The sequence below is a fragment of the Furipterus horrens genome, unplaced genomic scaffold (assembly GCF_987537825.1).
Source record: "Furipterus horrens unplaced genomic scaffold, mFurHor1.1.pri manual_scaffold_5, whole genome shotgun sequence".
NCBI lineage: Eukaryota > Metazoa > Chordata > Mammalia > Chiroptera > Furipteridae > Furipterus > Furipterus horrens.
This window is the reverse complement of record NW_028327175.1, coordinates 177,488,709-177,511,132: the sequence shown is the minus strand read 5'-3', so window position 1 is coordinate 177,511,132 and position 22,424 is coordinate 177,488,709. Positions and strand designations below refer to the sequence as shown.

The following is a 22,424-nucleotide window of genomic DNA, read 5'->3' as shown; positions in this document are numbered from 1 at the left end:
TCTGCGCCACACTGCCTCTCTGCCAGTCTCTGCGACTTCTTTCCCCCTACCCGTCTAGATGAATGTGGTTTCTTTAACTCCTTGGTTGTCAGACTTCCCTGCAGCTCGGTTTTCTGATGGTTCTGGGTGTTATTAGTTTTGAGATCTGGGTGTAATTCTTTCTGTAGTTGCGCGAGGAGGCAGTGTGCTTACCTACACCTCCATCTTGACCAGAAGCCATCTTAACCATTTTTAAGTGTTCAACTCAGTGGAATTAAGTATATTCACAATGTGCAACCATCACCATCATTCATCTCTAGAATTTTCTTTTGATTTTGTAAAACTGAAACCATGTCCCCAATGAATGATAACTCCCCATCTCTCATCCTCCAGCCCCTTGCAACCACCCTTTTACTTTCTGATTTTTCAATTATTCTAAGTACCTCATGTAAGTGGACTCATGCAGTATTTGTCTTTATGTGACTGACTGATTTCCCTTGGTAAAATGTCCTCAAGGGTCACTCATGTTGTAGCATGTGTCAGAATTTTGTTCCTTTATAAGGCTAAATAATATTTTATTGTAAGTACATAGCACATTTTGTTTATCCATTCATCTGTTGATGAACACTTGGATTTCTTCCACGTTTAGACTATTGTGAATGATACTACTATGAACATGGGTGTATAAATATATGTTCAAGTCTACTGTCAATTATTTTGTCTACATGTGTATATCTAGAAGTGGAATTGTTGGGTAATATAGTAGTTCTGTTTTAAATTTTTTGAGGAAACTCCATACTGTTTTGCACAATAGCTGTACCATTTTACATTCTTAATAACAGTGCCCAAGTGTTCCAGTTTCTCCACATCCTTTTCAACATTTGTTATCTTGTTTTGTTTTAATTTTTATGTTAATAGTTCATTTTTATTGTATTTTTCATCACCATTTATTCCCCCAGTCTCTCTTCCACCTTGTTATTATTATTATTATTATTATTATTAATAGTAGCCATCCTAATGCGTGTGAGGTGGTATCTCATTGTGGTTTTGATTTGCATTTCCTTGATCAGTGATGTTGCATCATTATTATGCTTTCATTTGAATACATCGTCTGTTTTGCCACATGAGCTCTGCCTCACTTGTTCTATTGCTATCTGTGTTAGGGCAGTATGAGGAGACCTTGATGTATCTGCTCATTCTGTTGCTAATGGTCATTGGGTGATTACCCATTTGGAAGAATTGCAAGAAGTGCTGCTAAGAACATTCTAGAGCAGGTCTTTTGGTGGACATAGTCTTGAGTTCTTAAATGTAGGAAACTCCTCTTTGGAGGATAGTGTTGCATAAATAAACCAATCAATAAAATGCATAATGATGTTCCCTGGGGGCTCTTTTAAGGCTTGCACAAGCTCCACAGGACAAAAAAGGCCCTCCTGCTCCCTGTCCCAGGTGGCCTGGCATCCAGCCACATGGTGGGTGCCCTCATAGTTTCTAATCTGCTCCCTCAGGAGTATCCACCTTTGGCCCTAATGCCACCCTTGCCTTCCATTGTCCCAAGAACCCAATCTCCCCACTAAGTTGTATAGCTGAGGGTGTGACCAGGTCTTCTCTGTGCCCAGGGATCTTTGGGCAGCGCCTGGAGGACACAGTCCACCACGAGCAGAAGTACGGCCCCCGCCTGGCCCCCCTGCTGGTGGAACAGTGTGTGGACTTCATCCGGGAGCGCGGGCTCACTGAGGAGGGGCTCTTCCGCATGCCGGGCCAGGCCAACCTGGTGAGGGACCTGCAGGACTCCTTTGACTGTGGGGAGAAGCCACTGTTTGACAGGTGAGCCCTTGAGGGAGTGATGAAGATGGGGCCACCTGCCTATTATGCCCCTGCTGGGGCTCCTCCCAGGACATCAGCTCTGGTGTCAGGGGTTGCACTGGTGCCCAGGAAGCCTGGCAGCAGGGTGGTGGGCAGAATGGTGCATGTGTGCTTAAACAGCCCTCCCCAGTGGCCGAGTACAGGGCCCCAAATCCTTGCATCACCCCTGGGCCTCCTCTCAGGGACAGTCCCGCCACGGATGAGACCGCTCACATTAATGCAGGCTCTCCACTGCTGGTGCCCCTAAACCCAGCTCAGGCAGGAGAAAGAAGGGGCCTATGCTGCTCCATTCAGGACTTCAGGACTTCTTTAGAGCATCTGTTCCTGGGTTTTGCTTCTTTGGGGTGACCTGCCCCCAGGCTCCATCAGTGCCAAGATGGAGCAGCACCTGTGGCCGCACATCCTCTCAGGTTTCCTGATGAAGAGCAAGTCTACTCTACCCGTCCTGGGCCAGTGCCCATCCTAACTCATCTTTGCCCAGAGGCTAAGAACAGGGGAGGTGGGGCTGTTTGGGGATCCTGCCCATTTGGGACAGTTTTTCCTAGGAAGTTCTTCCTACATGAAGCTTACCCTGGCCTCCATGGGGCGTCCCCTTTCTTCCTGGATCTTTCTTCACAGATGCCAGCCCCTCTGCCCCAGGATAGCTTTATGGGTTCCTACTGGCAGCCCTGGCCTTCCTGGGTCTCCTCTCAGGGCAGAACACCCCCAGTCCCTTCAGCTTCTGCCCAGACCCATCACCATAGCCAAGGGAGTCTGTTGGTGTCTTTCTTTAGATGTGGAGTCTGAGACTGACCACCATTCCCCAGAGGAGGTCTGCCCAGAGGCACAGCGGGTCCCTCTGTCTGGAGCCTCAGAAAGTTGCATCCTGATGCTCTGAACCCGTGGTCCAGAATTTACAATCTCAGTGAGCCTGTGGTTTATTCTGAACCTCTGCCAGCCAGGCCTTCTCCGTCCTGTGCCTGTGTGGTCCAGGGTTGTGGTTGGAGATTGCTTCAACTAATGCCCTTCTGTGATTCCTGGAAACTCACCTTTGACATTGGGCACTGGGCACTTTCCCTACCTGGGTTATCTGACACCATTCTTTCCCACTTTTTACCATCTCCGTGGTGGTCCTCTGGCCCTGCATTTGTGCCCACCTCCAACACAGGGGGTCCCAAGGTTTCTCTCCTCATTCATTCCCTGTTAGAAGGACCCAGGGGCTACTCCCTTCACCTCCCTGCTGGCAAAAGCATTCCAGAGTAGTCTCACTCCTAGTTACAAACCACACTCTTTCAGCCTCAGGTCCTGGGCTCCCTGCTCCATAAAAAGCCCCACCAGCCTGGAAGCCTGTCAGTAGAGCTGTCTCCTACCCAACCCTTCCCCATCCCTGGCCATGGGGCCTGTAGCAGTTCTCCTAGGCCTGTCTACCTTGTTGCCAAGCATCAAGGAGGGTCTCCTTTGAGCCAGACCCTTACTGCTCTATTGACCCTCACCATAGACCTTTCTTACTTCACCCATCCCTGCAGGCATGGGGATGTGGTCATGAACTAGACAAAGTCCTGCCCTTAAGGGGCCAGGACAGATGGCAAACAAATAAGCACACACACAGGGGTCCAGCACAGGCTTCAGTCACCAAGCCCAGGCCCTGCCTGGCAGACTAGCTTAGAGGAGGTCCAAGACCAGAACACAACCTTCGAGCTCAGGGCTGCTGCCCTTCATGGGGCCCACCTCAGCCTAGGCAGCTCTGAGCTGGATGCAGGAGACTGAGGACTGGGAACGGATACATGGGGTGCTAGGTACTGGAAATAGGGTGAGGAGCATGGAAGCCCACACATCCATTGGAGAAAGGGTCTGACCTCTGACGTGCCTGTCCCTCGTGACCAGTGCCCTGGACCTCCATTCTTTGACATGGCCCTTCCCCTTCCATTATAGAGCAAGTGGGGGTGGGAGCAAGCTCAGGTTTGACAAGAACAGCTATATACCTGCCTCCCTGCCCACCCCCACCCCCATCCTCCCGGGAGCAGTGCAGCTGCCATGTCACCCTGCCCACAGAAGGAGAGTCTTCACTCCCACTGGTTCCCTGACCAGCTGTCACAGGGCCCCTCTGAGCCAGCAGGGTCATGTGTGATTCCTCCCACCCAGAGCAGCCACTGTATGAGGGGCAGCTGTACCCCACCAGGCTCTGTGGCTTTTGCAACAGTGGGGAGTTTCACACTGCCATCCCTGAGGGTGAACCCAGACCTCAGGCACAAGTCTTCTAAGCAGGGGCCTGGGCTGTGGGTTGTCTCTGAGCTGGAAGCTCCAGTCCCCACCCAACTCAGGACCCCTGTGCATGGCTCCTGGAAGCAACCTGGGCCTTTTCTTGATGGGGCAGTGGGAGTAAATGCAGTCCCACCCCTCTGTGGCTCTTTTTTGTGCACATTTACACACACACATGGACACCTGCAAGGGCATGAGAGCAGAGGCTGTTGGTGGGTGGGGACATGCTGGTCCCTTTTGCAGTTGCCTGGCACCCATGCTTCTCGTGTGTCCCCTTGCTGGCAGCACCACAGATGTGCACACGGTGGCCTCCCTGCTGAAGCTGTACCTGCGGGAGCTGCCTGAACCTGTAGTCCCTTTCGCCAGGTATGAGGACTTCCTCAGCTGTGCCCAGCTGCTCACCAAGGACGAGGGGGAGGTTAGTGGCTCTTGGGGACTCATCCTGGGAGGCGGACCTGCCAGGTGGAGGGAGAGGGTTGTGGAACCAGGATACAAAACTCTGACTTTCATGGTTTTTCGAGACACATAGACCCTGACCTGCAGCCTGTTCTGTGTGTGTGTTGGGGGTGGGGCAGAAGAATCCTGGTGCGGGCAGGTTTATCTTTGCTTATGGGGCAACCTGGAGCATCCTGATCTTGGGAGGGGCGCTGGAGCATTCCCTCTGTGTAGGGTCCTCCCTGAATGAGGTTTCAGCCTAGGGGATTGCAGGACAGGTAACTCCTAAAGCAGGCCACATTCTGGTCACATCCAGGACACCACCAGTAGGCACTCCTACTGCACCACCCAATCCTACACTCACTGTCAGGCTACCCAGCTGCCACAGAGTTCAGAAACTGACAGACCCCTCATCTGTTTATATCCTGCCTCCTTCTAAAAGAATTTGAGAGAGGACAGAGGCTCCCACTCCCACCTGCAGGTGCTTGTCTGGGAAGGACTGTTTGCCTTCCCTATGGCCGTTGGGAGATGAGGGGTCTTTATCTGGCAAATATTTGTGTCTCGATAAGCACCCGCCCTGACATTCCTCTGTGACCCTGCAGAGGCCCACCCTTCACTTCAGTCCCCAAAGTAAATCTGCCTCCCCCAGGAGGTCATAGGCCTGGCCCAGCCACTCCTCAGAGGGAGATGGAATTGGGGGTACTCTCTGGTCACTGGGGCCAACCCGAATGGGTGGCTGGAGGTTTGGTTTTTGGTACCTGCCACCCTCACCCCCTGCCCACTTCCCTATTCCTCCCTCAGTGAGAGAAGAGCCAGTTGCTGGTTTCTGAAATGCTGTTTTTGTCTTTCAATACAAGGGGACTCTGGAGTTGGCTAAACAAGTGAGCAGCCTTCCCCTGGCCAATTACAACCTGCTCAGATATATCTGCAAGTAAGTGGCTGGGGGACAGGGGCCGGGTCATTCTCCCATCCCATACTGCTCCCCGAGTGTCAATCAATCAGCCAATAGGCACTATTAAAGAACACAGTACCTTTGTACAACCAGCTTACAGTCCCTGTGGGATCAGGCAGTGTTCAAGTCCTTCGTGGATCATTCAGAAGGGAAGAGACATACCCTGTTCTTTCTGCCTCTTCTTTGTGCCTCTCTCGGTCCCCTCACCTAAGAGTCGCCTCCTGCCCATGACCCCAGCTCGGGTTTTGGGAGAGGGCCTGCAGGTGAGACAGTCATGTGTCCTTCCATGCTGATGACAGCACTGTGTCCCACAGACTTTTGCTTCTTCTATCCCTGCTGGACCCCAGGGGAAGTTCTGTCCTCTACCAAGCTGGCAGGGGTAGCTGCCTGTGGGAACATGTGGGTGTGGCTGGGTGTGGGCGCCAGGCAGCTCCCAGCAGAGCTGGCATCAGGATTTGTTTCTCCATCAACTGCCTCTTGCTTACTTGGCAGGTTTCTGGATGAAGTTCAGTCCCATTCAAATGTCAACAAGATGAGCGTCCAAAACCTGGCAACTGTTTTTGGACCTAATATACTTCGGCCACAGATAGAAGACCCAGTGACCATCATGGAAGGTAATTGGACATTTTTATGGCTGTGTGGGAGGGATGTGTACCCACACGCACGTGTAAGACATCTCTAGTCCCTGTCCCAGAGCCCTGTGCCTGTGAGGCGTGGGTGGTCAGGCACAGACATCTGTAGCACAGGGCTGTGAGACATAGGGCAGCTGAGAGGGCTCTGACACCCAGTGCTGGTTTCCAGTCCCAGCCTGCCACTTGCTCACCTCACAGCCTTAATGGTCATTATCCTCCTTTCTGCTCGCACCTGACTGATGATGTGGGCTGGGAGGCACGGTGCCTCCTCTGTGCTTCAGGACCCACATTTGTCTGAGCAAGGGGGTTCTTGACAGTATCCCTCTGTCTGTGCCTGGACTTGGAGGGTATAATGGTCATCCTTTCCTTCAGGGTGGCTGATGGCAAGCTCTTGTTGAGTCCTCTCTTGAGGGCAACCTGGTTCTGGCTGCAGGCAGAGCCCAGCACCCTGGGTCCAAGCTGCAGCACCCCCTGACAGATCTGATTGCAGGAGAGACATTCACAGCCAGGCCTTTCTCGATTGATCTTCTTGGCAGGCACCTCCCTTGTCCAGCACCTGATGACTGTCTTGATCCGCAAACATAGCCAGCTCTTCACTGCGAGGACCACCGAAGGACCGGCCTACCCCCATGGGGGCCCACCTTGCACGGTGGGGTGGGACTCCGAGGAGGTAATGAGGGACAGCCTGGTGGAGCCCAGCAGCCCTGGTGCCCCTGGCCTGCCCTCACACAGGACCTCATCTCTGGACGGGGTCACTGTGGCAGCACTATCCAGAAACTCTCCCCTGGGCCCAGGCAGCCGGTGCAGCCTGGCCACCAGCAGCCCTGGGAAGAGGATGCAGACTCTGCCCAATTGGAAGTCTTCCTTTCTGCAGTCTGAGTGCCGGTCAGGGAGCCCAAAAGTGGGCAGCTCGTCCCTGGAGGTGCCCATAATCTCCTCTGGCGGGAACTGGCTCATGAATGGGTTGTCCTCCCTGCGCAGCCACCGCTGGGCCTCCTCAGGAGATCGGCTCAAGGACTCGAGCTCCTCACAAAGACTCTCCACCTATGACAATGTGCCAGCAGCCAGCCTCTTCCCCAGCACTCCCAGCACTTCCAGCTTGGCGTGGTCGGGGACCTCCTCCTTCGAGGCCTCTGCTGGGGTCTCTGTTAGCAGCTGCACGGCCTGCCGGGCCAGCGACTCCTCTGCCTGCAGCTCCCTGCTCACCGAGGGGGCCCTGGGGCCTTCCCCCTTCCCCAGCATCAATGAAGACCACAGATCCCCAGACCTGGGTTGCAGCCTGGATGAGGCGGGCCTCTGCCTCAGTAGCAGCGAGCCCAGTGACCCAGGCAGCCCGGCCCCAGACCATGCCCACCGCTCCAAGGCTCTGCGTGACCTGGTCACAGAGCTCAGGGCAGAGCTGTGCCGACAGAGGACTGAGTATGAGACGAGTGTGAAAAGGTAAAGGGCTGCAGAGGCTGGGCTCATCGAGGCTGCTGTGCCCCTGGCTGGGCAGAGCCCTCATGGGCAGCGCTCACTGGGCAATGGCCCCAGGCAGTCAGCCTCTGGCCTCATAACCTCTGATTCTGAAGGATAGCCTCCTGGAGGCAGGGCTCAGAGCAGGCAGCCCCCAGAAGTCACCCTTCTGGGAGAATGCCCCAGGACTGGGTTGGATGGAGCATTGGGGTCCCATGTCTGGGAGAGCTCCATGAATACCTCCAGAAGGAATGAACCAGAATCTCAGCCTGGGCTGCTCAGAGCATTTTTGATGGAGGGGCTCAGACTGGAGGTTCCTGTGTGGCCCTCAGCCAGGTAGGAGGTGCTGGGTAAGGCTGACAGTGCTTGGGCCTGACATGAATGAGGACTGCTTCCCAATCGGAACCTGATTTCCTCTGCAGAGGCAGCTGGCAGTGCTGAGCCAGGCCTTCCCTCCTGCCCTGACTTCAGGAGGACGCTTTGTGTCACTTTCTGAGCCTTGTGAGCTTGCTCATAGGTGACCCTAGTTCAGTCCTCCCAGCCTCCCTGTGAGGAGGGTGTTTTCTGGCTCTGAGAGGCCAGGTTCTGCAGCTAAGGTCGCCAGCAGAGCCTGCACTGAACAGTGCCGTGCTTCCAGCAGCATCTCTGACTTCTTGGTCTGGCTCTCTGACCTGTGACCCAGTTCCCACCTACTCGCAGGGTGTTAACTGGTTCTGAGGGTGTCTTTTCTCCATCAGGGACAGTGGAAGCAGAAGGAATTCCTGCTTCTAATTTTGAGCCTGGGATTTCCTCAGGAAACTGGGGTGGCAGCACTTGGTGCTTTTGTTCTTCTGGAAGCCACATCCTGGGCCCCCAGGGAGGGTCAGAGTGTGCAGGGGCCACATCCTTGGCAGATGTATGACAAGGGAAGGGCTTTAAGATGTAGGCCACAGGAAAGTCAAGGAGGGTTCAGAGTAGGCCTCGTCTGAGCCAGGACTTAAAGGACCAATAGGATCGAGTTGAGCAAGAATGAGAAATGACATACCATGAGAAAACCTCGAGGTACAGAGTTGTATAGAAACCTCAAAAATGTAAGCCCAGGTTTACCAGGCTTACATGCAGTCGTAGAAAATTAGTGAAAATCTAGAACTCTGTTCCGAGACTACTTCAAAATGTGTTTAACCTTAAGGGAAAAAAAAACTGGAAATTTAAAATCTCATACAGAGAAACAAGGAGTTGGCTGATATTAAAAGACTGACAAATAATATACATTTTAAAAGTTAGAATACAGTTTTAAAGTGTGTGTGTGTGTGTGTATGCGTGTGAGAGACAGGCAGAGACAGCTGTTGAATAATGAACCAGGCATGAACCATGTTCCTTTCACATTGTAAAAGGGCTCTGGAATGATGTCCATGTATCCATGCTCCTTGGCCTATGGGTAACAAATGGAGTCAGTAACAATCACATTTGATGGCCTTAAATATTGCATTTCAGAGGATAGAAACAGTATAGAAGGTAGGTCTTAGTCATTAGTTTACCAGTCCAAGACTTCCTGAATGCCTATTTCCCAGGTGTTGTAAGACAGTAAGACAAGTTCTTCACTCCTGGGAGTCAAGCTTTTTGTTAATATAAGTGACATAATATATAATACTAGTGAGCTAATCAAAAAGACAATTATTAGTGTATGATCATGAAAATGTAACAGCTCTTCTTTGGTAGGTGAGGTTGCATCTTGAAATCCTAGTTGAAAGGGGTCTGCCATGAAGATACAAAGGGATTTCACCTCTAATTTAACTTTGACAAAGTTATGTAAATTTTACTAATATCTCATTAGTAGAGAAAGACATAATGGTTATGATGTTGGCTTGAAACCAATTTAAGAGGGTTCAACTCCTCCCTTTCTTATTTAGGGTTTACATATGTGGGTTCTTCAAATGTGTAGTAAGGTGGGGGGCACCCATGAAGTCATTCAAGATTAGTGGTTGTTAATTCTACTATTAAGACTTCTCGTTTGACTGCAAATGCTTCTCAAATTATAAAAATTATTAGTATGACAGCTGTCAGTGAGATAAAAGAGCCCAGGGATGAAACAGTGTTTCAAGTAGTGTAGGCATCTGGATAATTAGAGTAACGGTGAGGCATACCAGGTAAGCCCAAGAAGTGTTGTAGGAAGAAGGTTATGTTTACACCTACAAATTTACTAGAAATTGAATTTTAGCTTAGGTTGTATTTAATGTATAGCTTGAGAATAGAGGGAATCAATGGATGAATCCGCCTATATGTAATGGCAAATATGGTTCTTATTGATAAGACGTGTAGTGAAAATGTAATAGGTATCATGGAGAACAATATCTAATGTTGAGTTGGCCAAGACAATACTAGTTAGATCTACTACTATAAAAAAGAAAGTAAAGCTGAGGGCCCATAGTATAGCTGGGGATCATTTAATGTTACCTCAATGCAGAGTATCAAATAAGCTAAATACTTTTACTCTTGTGGGAATAGCAATGATTATAGTGGCAGATGTGAACTATACTTGTGTGTCTATGTCTATACCTACTGTAAATATATGGTGGGCTCAGATGATAAAGCCTAAGAATCCAATTGATATCATGGCTCATACTATTCCTGTATACTCAAAAGGCTCTTTTTTACCCAAGTAATAAGTAACGATATGTGAGATTATTCCGAAACCAGGTAGGATTAGGATATAGACCTCCGGGTGACCAAAGAACCAGAATAGATGATACCGAATAGGGTCATCTCCTCTGGAAGGATCAAAGAAGGTAGTGTTTAGATTTCAGTCTGTTAATAGTATTGTAATACCAGCAGCTAGAACATGAAGAGATAGGAGTAGTAGATCAGACAAATAGAGGTGTCTGGTATTGAGAGAGCAGGTGGTTTTATGTTAATAATTGTGGTAATAAAATTAATTCCCCCTAAGATTGATGATACCCCTGCTAAATGTCGGGGAAAGATTGCTAGGTCTCCAGAAGCTCTGGCATGGGCCAGGTTGCCTACTAAAGGGGGATAAACAGTTCAGCCAGTGCCTACTCTGGCCTCAACTATAGAAGAGGCTATTGATAATAAAAAAAAGAAGGAGGCAGCAGTCATAAGCTTATGTTATTTATTCGTGGAAATGCTATATCTGGGGCTCCAATTATTAGAGGTACTAATCCATTACCGAAACCCCCAATTATAATAGGTATAACCATGAAGAAGATCATTAGAAAGGCATGTGCAATTATGACTACACTGTAAATCTGACTGTCGCCTATTAGGGCTGCAGGCTGACCTAATTCATTGCGGATAATGAGACTAAGGGCGGTGCCCACTATGCCTGGTTTGTTGAGAATAATCATCAGGTTACGAACATAGGTAAAATAGCTGAGTAAGCGTTAGACTGTAAATTTAAAGACAGAGGTTGAGCCCTCTTTTTACCAAGCACTGTGGTGTGTCACATGTTGAACTGCAAATTCAAAGAAGCAGCTTTATTCCTGCCGGGGCTTCTCCTGCCTTTTTTTCCTATATGGCAGGGGAAGTAGATTGAACCCAGTTGATTAGGGTTTTTAGCTGTTAACTAAAGTTTCATGGGTTTGAAGTCCATCAATCTAGTAAGGGCTTAGCTTAATGAAAGTAGTTGATTTACATTCAATTGATGTAGGATATAATCTTGCAGTCCTTAAATCAGTCAGGAGCTAAGTGTATGCTACTTGCTTAGAGCTTTGAAGGCTCTTGGTCTAAGTTAACCTAAATTCCTAGTTTAGTGTGGTTATGATGGGGGTAGTGGTAGAATTATGATGAGGTAATAGCTAAGGGTGGTAGATATGCTATTGTTTCGTGTTTTTGAGATGTCATTTAATCTTGGCATTGTTCGTCATAGGAAACGTTAGTGCTGTAGCATACGTTGGGCGTTTATAGAAGTATAAGTTGAGTAGGGCAGCTATGGCTATTAGAAGGGATGTTATGATGACATCATTTTTTTGTCAGTTCTTGAATAATTATTCATTTTGGTATAAAACTGGTAGTGGAGGGAGACCTAATGATAGTAGAACTGTTAAGGTGATAGTAGTGATTAGTGGTACTTTATTTCATATATGTGATAGGGAAAGGGTTGTAGTTGTGTTATTAATAAACACTAGGAATATGGTAGATGTTAATAGAATATAAATTAGGAGATTGAGGGTAGTTATAGTTGGGTTATAAGTAATGTTGGCAGTTACTCGGCCCATGTACGCAACTATTGTTTTGTGTAGTTGAGTTTGGTTGAGGCCACCTCAACCTCCTGGTATAATTGATGCTAGTGATATGGTAAGTAGTAGATTTAGGTTGATGTTGGGTGATATGTTGTATAGTACTGACAGTGGCACCCCTGGCTGGTTTGGCTCAGTGGATTGAGCGTCGGCCTGCGAGCTAAGTGTCGCTGGTTCGATCTTCCAGTCAGGGTACATCAGAGAAGGAAAACTCTGACTCCAAAAAACCTCCGCTGCCTTGCGGCATACCTCTTCAGGGGAAAGGCTAAGGGAGTAAACCCCGACAGAAAATCCGGAGCCGGAGTCCCTAACGCGGTTTGACGTTGTAGTCAACACCGGCAACTCCTGCGGCGCACCTGAAGCCAAGCTGTATTGACTCCGTCTTTCCCTTGGATCCTTCAGCTGCGAAGAGAGGGGGGGTCTGCTGCATGGGCAACAGCAGACCCTCCATATTACCCTGCCCAGGCTCTGTAGCTTCAGCGTCATCGCAAGATGTCGATTCAACACGGGAGGAGACAGATACTACCATGTCACTCCCGAGTCGGACTGCACAGCCATTCTCGGCGGTGCAGATAGACTCTTAAGAAGCTACACCATCGTCTCTCGAGACGGACGGCTGCCGACGACTGACAGTGGAGCCCTGGCTGGTTTGGCTCAGTGGATTGAGCGTCAGCCTGCGAGCTAAGTGTCACTGGTTCGATCTTCCAGTCAGGGCACATCAGAGAAGGAAAACTCTGACTCCAAAAAACCTCCGCTGCCTTGCGGCATACCTCTTCAGGGGAAAGGCTAAGGGAGTAAACCCCGACAGAAAATCCGGAGCCGGAGTCCCTAAGGCGGTTTGACGTTGTAGTCAACACCGGCAACTCCTGCGGCGCACCTGAAGCCAAGCTGTATTGACTCCGTCTTTCCCTTGGATCCTTCAGCTGCGAAGAGAGGGGGGGTCTGCTGCATGGGCAACAGCAGACCCTCCATATCACCCTGCCCAGGCTCTGTAGCTTCAGCTTCACTGGAGAGGACACTCCAGCGTCATCGCAAGATGTCGATTCAACACGGGAGGAGACAGATACCGTGTCACTCCCGAGTCGGACTGCACAGCCATTCTTGGCGGTGCAGATAGACTCTTAAGAAGCTACACCATCGTCTCTCGAGACGGACGGCTGCCGATGACTGACATTGTCCTGTGTATAATAAGTTAATAGTTACAGCTAATAGGAGTAGTGTTGATGCAGTGGGTTGCGTAAGGAAATATTTAGTGGATGCTTCTATGGATTGAGGGTTGTAAGTCTTTATTAAGTTTGGGATAATGGCTAGTATATTTATTTCAAAACCTAGTCAGATTATTAATCAATGTGAGCTTATTATTATAATAATGGTTCCCTAGGATGATGATTGATATAATAATAGAGAAAATAATGGGATTTATTAGTATGGAAAGGATATAAACCAACATTTTTGGGGTATGGGCCCAATAGCTTATTTAGCTGACCTTACTTAGGATGATGATAGTGGAAGCAGCGGCCAGAGAAGGCGATTACTGCTGGGGATGGATGGACAAAAGCTGTGGGCTCCAAGGTGTTTCACCTCAGACAGCCTCACAGGTGGGCAGAGTCAGCTTCTCACCTGAGCTGCTAGTTCCTTCACCTTCTCAGAGGCTCCATTTCTCAGGGGAAATGCAGCGTTGTTTCCTGGTGCACTCTGGGTCAGACCTCCTGAGTTTGAGTCCCTGCTCCACCATGTGTGGACAGAGTGTCCCAGGCAGGCTCTGTAGGCCTGGGGACCTTACACATTCGTTATGAGGATTAAGTGGCATGATGGGGGAATGCTCAGCACAGAGCCGGCTACATGCAGAGTGCTTGGGAAACTTTGCTATTATTGCCTCCTGCTTGGTGGGTTGGAGTTAAGGCCCCTAGAGGTAAAGGGACAGCACTGACAGCCCCTGTAGTGGCAAAGCAGTCCCAGCCATCCTCCCGGTTGGAGGGACGTGGTCAAGAGTGACAAGGTCTCACTGAACATAGGAAGAAATAGGGCCCCATCCAGTGGGCCTTTGGGGCAATATGTCTGTTTATTCTGTACCTATGGAGTTAGGACTGGGTCCGGTCTGGGTGGGCAGGGAGATCAACCTTCTGCCCTGCCTCCTCTGTGCTAGGTGCTGAGGACACAGCTATGACCAACACTGATCACAGTCTCTGTCCTTATTACATGACTGAGACCATACTCAAGATAGATTTTAAAATCTGTGTGGTCTGTTAGAAGGTTAGATAGAGGAGGAGACTAAAACAGGGTGGAGGGGAGGGGAGCATGAGGAAGAGGGTTGGAGAGGAGCTCCTGAGCCAGTGCTGCACGCAGAGGGAAGAGGTGGCAAGCCGGTTGGAGTGTGAGAGGGGTCTGGCTGGGGGCAGAGAGCAGGACCTCTGGTCAGATCATGCTCTGGATTTTACTCCCAATAGATCCTAAGTGACTGGAGGGCCTTGAGCACTTTGATCGCTTTGACAGGCACACCTGGCTGCTGCAGTGGGGACAGCTTGCCCAGTTAGGAGGTCACAGGTCCAGATCAGTTGCATGGCATGGGCCTAAGGCAGCAGCTAAGGTTGGGAGAAGAGCCAGATTCTGAACATAGTTGGAAGGTTTTGCTAATTGATCAGCTGCGGGGGTAAGAAAAAGAACTGACTTAGGGACATTTTTGTTTGGCCAAGCAACTGGAAGAAGGTGTTCACTGGGGCTGGGCAGGAGTGCTTGGAAGAAGGGTCAGGGGCTCAGCTGTGGATTTAGGAAGCTGCAAATGCTTACTTCGTTTCTGAGCAGAGTTAAGGGCCATCAGCACATAGATGGTACTTTTGAGTCTGGAGACTGGACCAGGTCACTCAGGGAGTGGTAGGCTCAGGCCCACGCTCAAGAGCACCAATGGGGCGGGAGGTCTGACAGAGAGGGCCCTGGGACTGGAGGAGTAACATTGAGGGGCCATGGGGCTGCTGCCGCCTGCCTTGGGGGGCCTTCTTTCTGACAACACATCCTGTGCTCCCCAGGTGGAAGGCTAGGGTGGAGGGAGGTTTTCTCCCTTCTCTAAGCCTGGTGTTCAGTGATTGAGATGGAGGCCTGGCCTTGTCCAGGCTGGGGCCTGGAGTTGACATTTGCTCCTCATACACCAGGTGCCAGGCATTGTGCTGCGCACATGTGGTCTTTCTCCACTGTTGCTGTAATACTTGAGGGAGGTTGTCCCTGCATTTTTCAGGACACCAGGGCTCAGGGTGGTTTGTGTCCTGCCCACAGTCATGTGCCTTGTAAGTGGTCAGGCCAGTTCCCAGGATCTGGGCTCAGTGCATCCCCCAGGCCGTACAGGAGCTGGTCATCTGGTTGGAAAGATGGTTGTACAGGCCTCTGTACAGTGTCAGCCTCTACAGAAGTGGTGCCACTCTGTAGCACAAGAGCAGTAATGTGACCTGCTGGAGAGGATCCAGAGAAACTTCCCTGAGGGCACACTGAGCTTGGACTTGAAAGACTGACAGGAATGGAAGTGACAGCTGATGGGGTTTCCTGTGAGTTGCTGTGTGTGGTAGGGGCATTGGGAGGGGCAGTGGGAGGGATCAGAGCAGAGGCAAGTCCTAGTCGGGGCTGGTCCTGCTCTCTGCAGTGCAACCGGTGGACTGGCCCAGAGGGTCAGTGAAGACTCGATTGCCGGAGGCCTGAGTGCTCACACTGGCGTTTCTGGATCACCAGCTGAGGGCAGGCCCTGGAGGGCGGGGGGTGAAGTACCAGGGGCTGTGAGGGGCAGAGGAGGCCTGTGCAGCTGCTCTGGAGCTGGGCCTGAGCCACACTCAGCTGCCCCTCCAGGCCCAGCCGAAGAGGCTCCTTCCCCTATCAATGCTCTTGGCAAACCCAACAAGCCAGAGTCTAAAACAGTGTCTTTTTTTCTTGATTTTTAAGACTTGAAGAAGGCACTGCCGACCTGCGGAAACAAATGTCGTGGCTAGAGGAAGAACTGGACCAGGAAAAGAAAAGGTACACCATGCTGGAAATCAAGCTGAGGAACTCAGAGCGGGCACGGGAAGATGCAGAGAGGAGGAACCGGATGCTACAGCAGGAGATGGAGGAGTTTTTTTCAACCCTGCGAAGCCTGACTGTTGGGGCAAAAGGTGCTGGAGCCCCAAAGTAAAGGAGTTGGCTTCTGCTATGCTGCTCATCCTCCTCTCAGCAGAGAGGTTCCCTGGCCTGGGCCGTTAAGGAGCTCAAGCCCCTGCAGTGTGGACCTCAGCCTCAGTGCCTGCGCTCTGGAACCAGCTGGAGAGAAGAATCCTGACCCCTGGCAAGGGACAGCTGGAAGCCTGGGCCCTTTATGGGGTCTGGATGCTGCTGCTATGATTGCAGGGCCTAGCAGATGTCAGAGGGGACAACCTCTTGGCCATCAGAACAGATGGACCCTGGGATTCAAGTCTTCTACCCAGGAACATTTTGCATTCTTTATTAAATTTTCTCTAAAAGCATGATGCCTGTCTCCCTTATGGTCATGCAAAATGGGGGTTACCAAGTGACCTTTACTGTTTTTATCAGGGTTGGCAGTCCCCAAAGTGTGAAGTGCCAGAGTCAGGTGTGAAGTTCCCTGAAGAGCACCCAGAATTGTCAGTCACTGAAGCTGGATTTATGCAAATCCATGCGCTTTCAGCTCCATCATCACTGTGCTCAAAGCATGACGGTTTTCCTCTCCCTCCCCACTCTGAGCCACCTGCACCTCCACAGTTGGTGTCTGTCCTGGAATTGTTCTCAGGTCTTGTCCTGGAACCTGCTTTTCTTTGCCTGGCTCCAGTTCTGCTCAGGGGCCAGGGCCTCTGCAGGGTGACAAGGCACATGTCTGAAGAAGAGGTGAGCCAAGGTGCTGGGAAGTGCCCTTTCTCTGCCCTCCAGGTGCCCATGTCCCATGCTGTGCCCATCTACCCTGTGGACTCCTCTCCAGCTAGTGCCAATCCCTCTCCAATGCCCATGCACCATCCTCCTGCAGTTCATCCTTCACTCAAAGCTCCAATTAGGGCAAATCCTTTGAGAGGCTTTCCTTGGCTGTCACCACACACAGCATAGGCCTGAGCCAGAGCTCCTCGACATGGGCCCCAGGGGGTACCAAAGAAGCTGCTTCCAAAAGGAGGGGACTGGTCTCTGGGGCACTGGCAGTGCCAGCACCAGGGTCCATCCTTTCATCTGTTCCTGCTCAATGTCCTTACATAGCATCTCTTATTACCTGGAGCAGTAACTTGCAATGTTTTTATTTAGGGAGGATGGCTGGGGTTCACCAAAGTGCTCCAGTTTCTGACCACTATCTCTAGAGAAGTCTTTGAGGTCCTCCCACCCATCTTCCTAGAGTCACATATAAACTATTGCACCAGTGCTTGAATGCCAGGGTCTCAGTGCTCCTCTGGTTTGAGCTCTGAGTTAGGGGGTCAGTGGGGAGCAAGACTTGTACCTGCTGTCAGGCCCACTGCCATCACAACAGCAGCCTGGGAAATCAGATTTCCCAGAAGATGAAATAATTGCCCCCCCCCCTTTATTTCAAGGAGAAAGAAAAGAATATGAGGTGACTTTGATTCCTCACTATTACTCAGTAAGCTAAGAATTGGCCCACACTGCCCACTCAGAGGAGAGAAACTAAAGCCAGCAGAAGGTAAGTGGAAAAGAAACACCGATGTGTTCTTAGGATTCTGAGTTCCACAGTCCTGGAATTCTGCCAACTCTGACCTGGGCATAAAATGCCACCAGGCTATCAAAGGAACAGAAAAGACCAAAGGGGTATCACATAAGCCCTTTCTTAGCTACTAATATTGGCAAAGGCCCAGTTTCCAGCCCAGTCCTTTGTGAAAACCAGCACATGAGCCTCCTGGCAAAACGAGGATCAACAAATGCATATTTCACGGAAAATAAATTGGCAATATTCAATAGAAGTTCTGTCCTCCCATTTCCACTTAACAAGCACTCCCCGTTCTGTCTATAACACATGCTGACTTGCCTGTGAAGCACAGCTCCCAGGCTACAGACTCTGTCTGTACCCCATCCCCATCCACTTTAATTCTCCCCAATTGACAATGACAAGCTGTTACCAAATCTGTAGAGTCAAGCTGTAATTATTGTATTGACATCATTTAATATTAAGTAAACAAGTATGAACCTGAAAAGATAAGGAATTAATTTCTTAAAATCTGCCTGAATGCTTTAGAAAGTCAAGCTGCTAAAACAGCGGTTCTCAACCTGTGGGTCACGACCCCTTTGGAGGTCGAACATCCCTTTCACAGGGGTCCCCTAAGACCATTGGAAAACACATATAATTACATATTGTTTTTGTGATTAATCACTATGCTTTAATTATGTTCAATTTGTAACAATGAAAATACATCCTGCATATCAGATATTTACATTACGATTCATAACAGTAGCAAAATTACAGTTATGAAGTAGCAATGAAAATAATTTTATGGTTGGGGGTCACCACAACATGAGGAACTGTATTAAAGGGTCGTGGCATTATTGAGAACCACTGTGCTAAAAGAGAGTTGTCGCATTAATTATGGATGAATTGAACATGCAGTCGTAGAAAATTAGTGAAAACCTAGAACTCTGTTCTGAGACTACTTCAAAATGTGTTTAACCTTAAGGAAAAAAAAAACTGGAAATTTAAAATCTCCTACAGAGAAACAAGGAGTTGGCTGATATTAAAAGACTGACAAATGATATATATTTTAGAAGTTAGAATACAGCGTTAAGTGTGTGAGTGTATGCGTCTGAGAGACAGGCAGAGACAGCTGTTGAATAATGAACCAGGCATGAACCATGTTCCTTTCACATTGTAAAAGGGCTTTGGAATGAAGTCCATGTATCCGTGCTCCTTGGCCTGTGAGTAACAAATGGAGTCAGTAACAATCACATTTGATGGCTTTAAATATAGAAACAGTGTAGAAGGTAGGTCTTAGTCATTAGTTCACCAGCCCAAGACTTCCTGAATGCCTACTTCCCAGGTGTTGTAAGACAGTAAGACAGATTCTTCACTTCTGGGAATGCCAGAGGGAAGCGTCAGCAGAAGCTGAGCACACAGGACCCGCTTGTAGACAAGATGAAGAGGCCTCCAGCACGCTGATGTTTTACACTCTCCGTGAATCGGGTGGGGAAAGTGAACGAACATGCAATGGGTATGTGAAAGAGAAAGGTATTGCAAAGGAGGGAGGAGGGATTCTTTGAGCTGGGCCTAAACTGAGAATTTAAAATAGGCAAGGGCAGAGCAATCAAGCAAAGCATTCATCTGGAATGGGCTGGATGGCAGGTACGATAGATGAAATTGACCCTAAACAAAATTTGATACTGAGGAATTTCTCTCCAATGAGGAATCATTCTTACCAACCACATGATGATTGGGATTACAGGGGATGGAGAAGGTGACTTGGGGGTCAGAGTGTACACAAACAAGTTCTGTCATGTTAGACCACACAGAAAACTCCTCCCTTTCTCATCAGCATTCTTTCATCTCTTAAAACTCTTCCTTTCCAAAGCTAAAGCCAACAGTTACACTTGCTCTACACAGGTTATTTCAATAAATAAATGAAGTCAAACATTACAGTAGCCCACTGAGAGACTATCTCCCATCCTCACGTGACAGAGGTGCAACACCAGGCTCCTCAAAGTTCAGCGCTGTCCAAGATTACTCAAACTCTGCATCTTGAGCTCAGGCTGACTGGGACCCATGGGATTCAGCGGATCCCACCCTCTCTAGCACTTTGTCTTGTCAAGGCTTTTAGGTCTCCCTCTTTCCTCTCAAGACGTTGTCATGATTCTTTATTTCCTGCCAGTGTTTCAAAAGGACATTATACTACTGCTGCACCATTGACTCAATCCTCAGCAATCTGAGCTATGCGCACCTGTCCATGTAGGTCTAAGTCTTACAAAGGTTACACCCAAAGGAATCCCCTTATCTTTTTTCTCTGTCCACGAAATGACAAAAGGGAAATGGTGCAAATGCTGTACCAGCAGAAAAGGCAGACCTTACCAGGAAAGAGATAACAGGACTGGTGAGATCCACTGGCTTAGGGAGAAGTTATTCTTTTCCTCTCACTTTCTTCCTATACCTGAAACACCCAATGTGTGTTCTGTCAGACTCTTCAAACTGGGATGTACCAAATGGAAAGTACATTGGATGTATTTCCCCTGCACAACCTCTTGTGTGTGGCCCAATCACTAGGGCTCAAAGCCTCCCCTCAAATAGCTTTAGTACTGTTAAGTGGAATAGCAAATAATAAAAAGCCTTCCTTCAGTCCCAAATACTAATTTTGGTGGTTTTGCTTATGTAATGGCAACATGAGTTCCCTCTCTTCCATTCTCATTATGCAAAAAGGACCACAACTCTCTGAACTGAGTCTCTGTGGCTTCCTAGTCACCAATTTCCACACCTCCAGTGTGGAAACTTGCTTCCACTGTCAGCGACCCTCCTAAAACAAGGGTTTGATCATATTACCCCTCACTCTCACAAACGGCAAGTTCCTACTGCCTTTAAAATGAAGACCTTACCTCCAAAATGTTTCAACTCTAATCCTTAAATTTTAGTCTTATTTCCCACTCTATTCTCTCTTCGTATTCCCATGCTTGCGCCACGCCATTCCTCATTCCTTTGCTCATTCACTTAAAATTTTTTAATTGTATCTTTCCCATTACCATTTAACCCCCTTATACCTGCCAACCCCATGCAATCACCACACTGTTATCCATGTCCATGAGTCCTTTTTGCTCAATCCCTAACCTCACCACCTCCAATAGCTGTCATCCTGCTCTCTACCTATGAGTCTATTTTACTTGTTAGTTCAGTTTGTTTATTAGATTCCACATATAAATGAAATCATATATTTGTCTTTCTCTGACTGGCTTATTTACTTAGCATGTTCTCAAGGTCCATCCATGCATGTTGTCACAAAAGGTAGGATTTCCTCCTTTTTTACGCCCTAGTATTCTATTGTGTAAATGTCACATAGTTTTATCCACTCAACTACTGATGAACACTTGGGCTGCTTCCATGTATTGGCAATTGTAAATAATGCTGTAATGGACATAGGGGTGCTTATGTTCTTTAGAATTAGTGTTTTGGGTTTCTTCAGATATATTCCCAGAAGTAGAATTGCTGGGTCAAAGAACTGCTTTCCATGGTGGTTGCACCAGTCTGTATTCCCACCAACAGTGCGAAAGGGTTCCTTTTTTTTTTTTTTTTCAGATATAATGTGTTTTATTGATTAAAATATTACATTTGTGCCAATTTCCCTTCCCTCTGCTTCCCTCCACCCGGTGGCCCCCCTCCCTCCAGTTGTCCCCCCCTTTTAGATTATGTCCATTAGTTGTGCATACAGTTCCTCCCAACCTCTCTCCGTCTATTCCATTCCCTCCTACCTTGATCCCCAATTCCTATATCATCTCCCTCCCTTTCCCCATTCCCACTCCCTGTTGACCTCCCCCCAATATGCTTCCCGTACCCACAGTTCCTTTTCCACTCTCGTTGCCTATTTAGTTTGCCTTTGTTTCATCTCCCTAGCTTCTGTTTTTTTAAACCAGTCCCTTTAACATCTCATATAACAGTGGTTTGGATCTAATGAACTCTTTCAGTTTTATTTTGTCCTGGAAACACTTTCTCTGTCCTTCTATTCTGAATGACAATTTCGCTGGATAGAGTATTCGTGGTTGTAGGTTTTGGATTTTCATTACTTTGAATATTTCTTGCCAGTCTCTTCTTGCCTGTAGGGTTTCCCTTGAGAAGTCAGCTGATAGTCTAATTGGGACCCCTTTGTACATAATTCTTTTCTTCTCTCTTGCTGCTTTTAAGATTCTCTCTTTAATTTTTGACATTTTGATTATAATGTGTCTTGGAGTGGTTCTCCCTGGGTCCAGTCTCTTGGGAACTCTCCTTGCTTCCTGGACCTGCAAGTCTATTCCCTTCCCCAAGTCTGGGAAGTTCTCCTTTATTATATTTTCACTCAATTTTTCAAGTTCTAGTTCATCTTCCTCATTCTCTGGCAAACCAATGATTCTTATGTTGGGCCTTTTATAGCTGTCCCAGAGGTTTCTGATCCTCTCATTGTTGCTTCCCATTTCCTCTCGCTGCATTGGTTGACTGCTTGTTCCTTCTCCATATTCCAGTTTGTTGAAATGAACTCCGGATTGTTTTTTTTCTCACCATCTATCTCGTATGCGGTTTTGTTCCTTTCATTATGAAAGTTTTTCGCTTCTTTCTTATCTTTTTCCTGCTCTTTTGTGAATTCTGTAAGCCACCTGATAACAATGGCCCAGAACTGAGCCTCTGACAGGTTTCTTATCTGTTCATCTGTCAGGTTCTCTATCTGCTGCCTGGTGAGTTGTGTCACCGGGATTTCTATAGTTGTCTGCCTCATTTTGACAGATGCGTTTTGTTTTCTTGGGCCGGCTGTCCGGGGCAGTGCCTGTGTATGCGTCACAAATCAGCGACCGGCGCCTGCCTGTCCACGACCTATTTCGCAGCCCTGTGGTGCTTTCTTTGGGGGCGGGGGTCCAAGATGGATTCACACAGTTATTCAGCTAGGAGACCGGGATCCGTCCTCCCGCCCCCCTGGGCCTCACTGTTCAAGGCGATGCGGCGGCCGCTCTCCCCAGCGCCGGAGT

General features: G+C 48.7%; 1 protein-coding gene across 4 annotated transcripts in view; it reads left to right on the top strand.

Moving 5' to 3' along the window:
• The window catches only part of ARHGAP22 (Rho GTPase activating protein 22), a 219,781-nt gene extending 203,523 nt beyond the window's left edge, over positions 1-16,258 (top strand). For all 4 annotated transcript variants that reach the window (XM_090278354.1, XM_090278352.1, XM_090278353.1 and 1 more), the window contains 6 exons: positions 1,596-1,803; positions 4,366-4,498; positions 5,373-5,446; positions 5,960-6,081; positions 6,636-7,539; positions 15,708-16,258. In XM_090278354.1, the coding sequence (XP_090134480.1) occupies positions 1,596-1,803; positions 4,366-4,498; positions 5,373-5,446; positions 5,960-6,081; positions 6,636-7,539; positions 15,708-15,936 (1,670 nt within the window). In that variant the 3' untranslated portion in view covers positions 15,937-16,258. The remainder of the gene's footprint in view (positions 1-1,595; positions 1,804-4,365; positions 4,499-5,372; positions 5,447-5,959; positions 6,082-6,635; positions 7,540-15,707) is intronic.
• Positions 16,259-22,424: the final 6,166 nt, after the last annotated feature.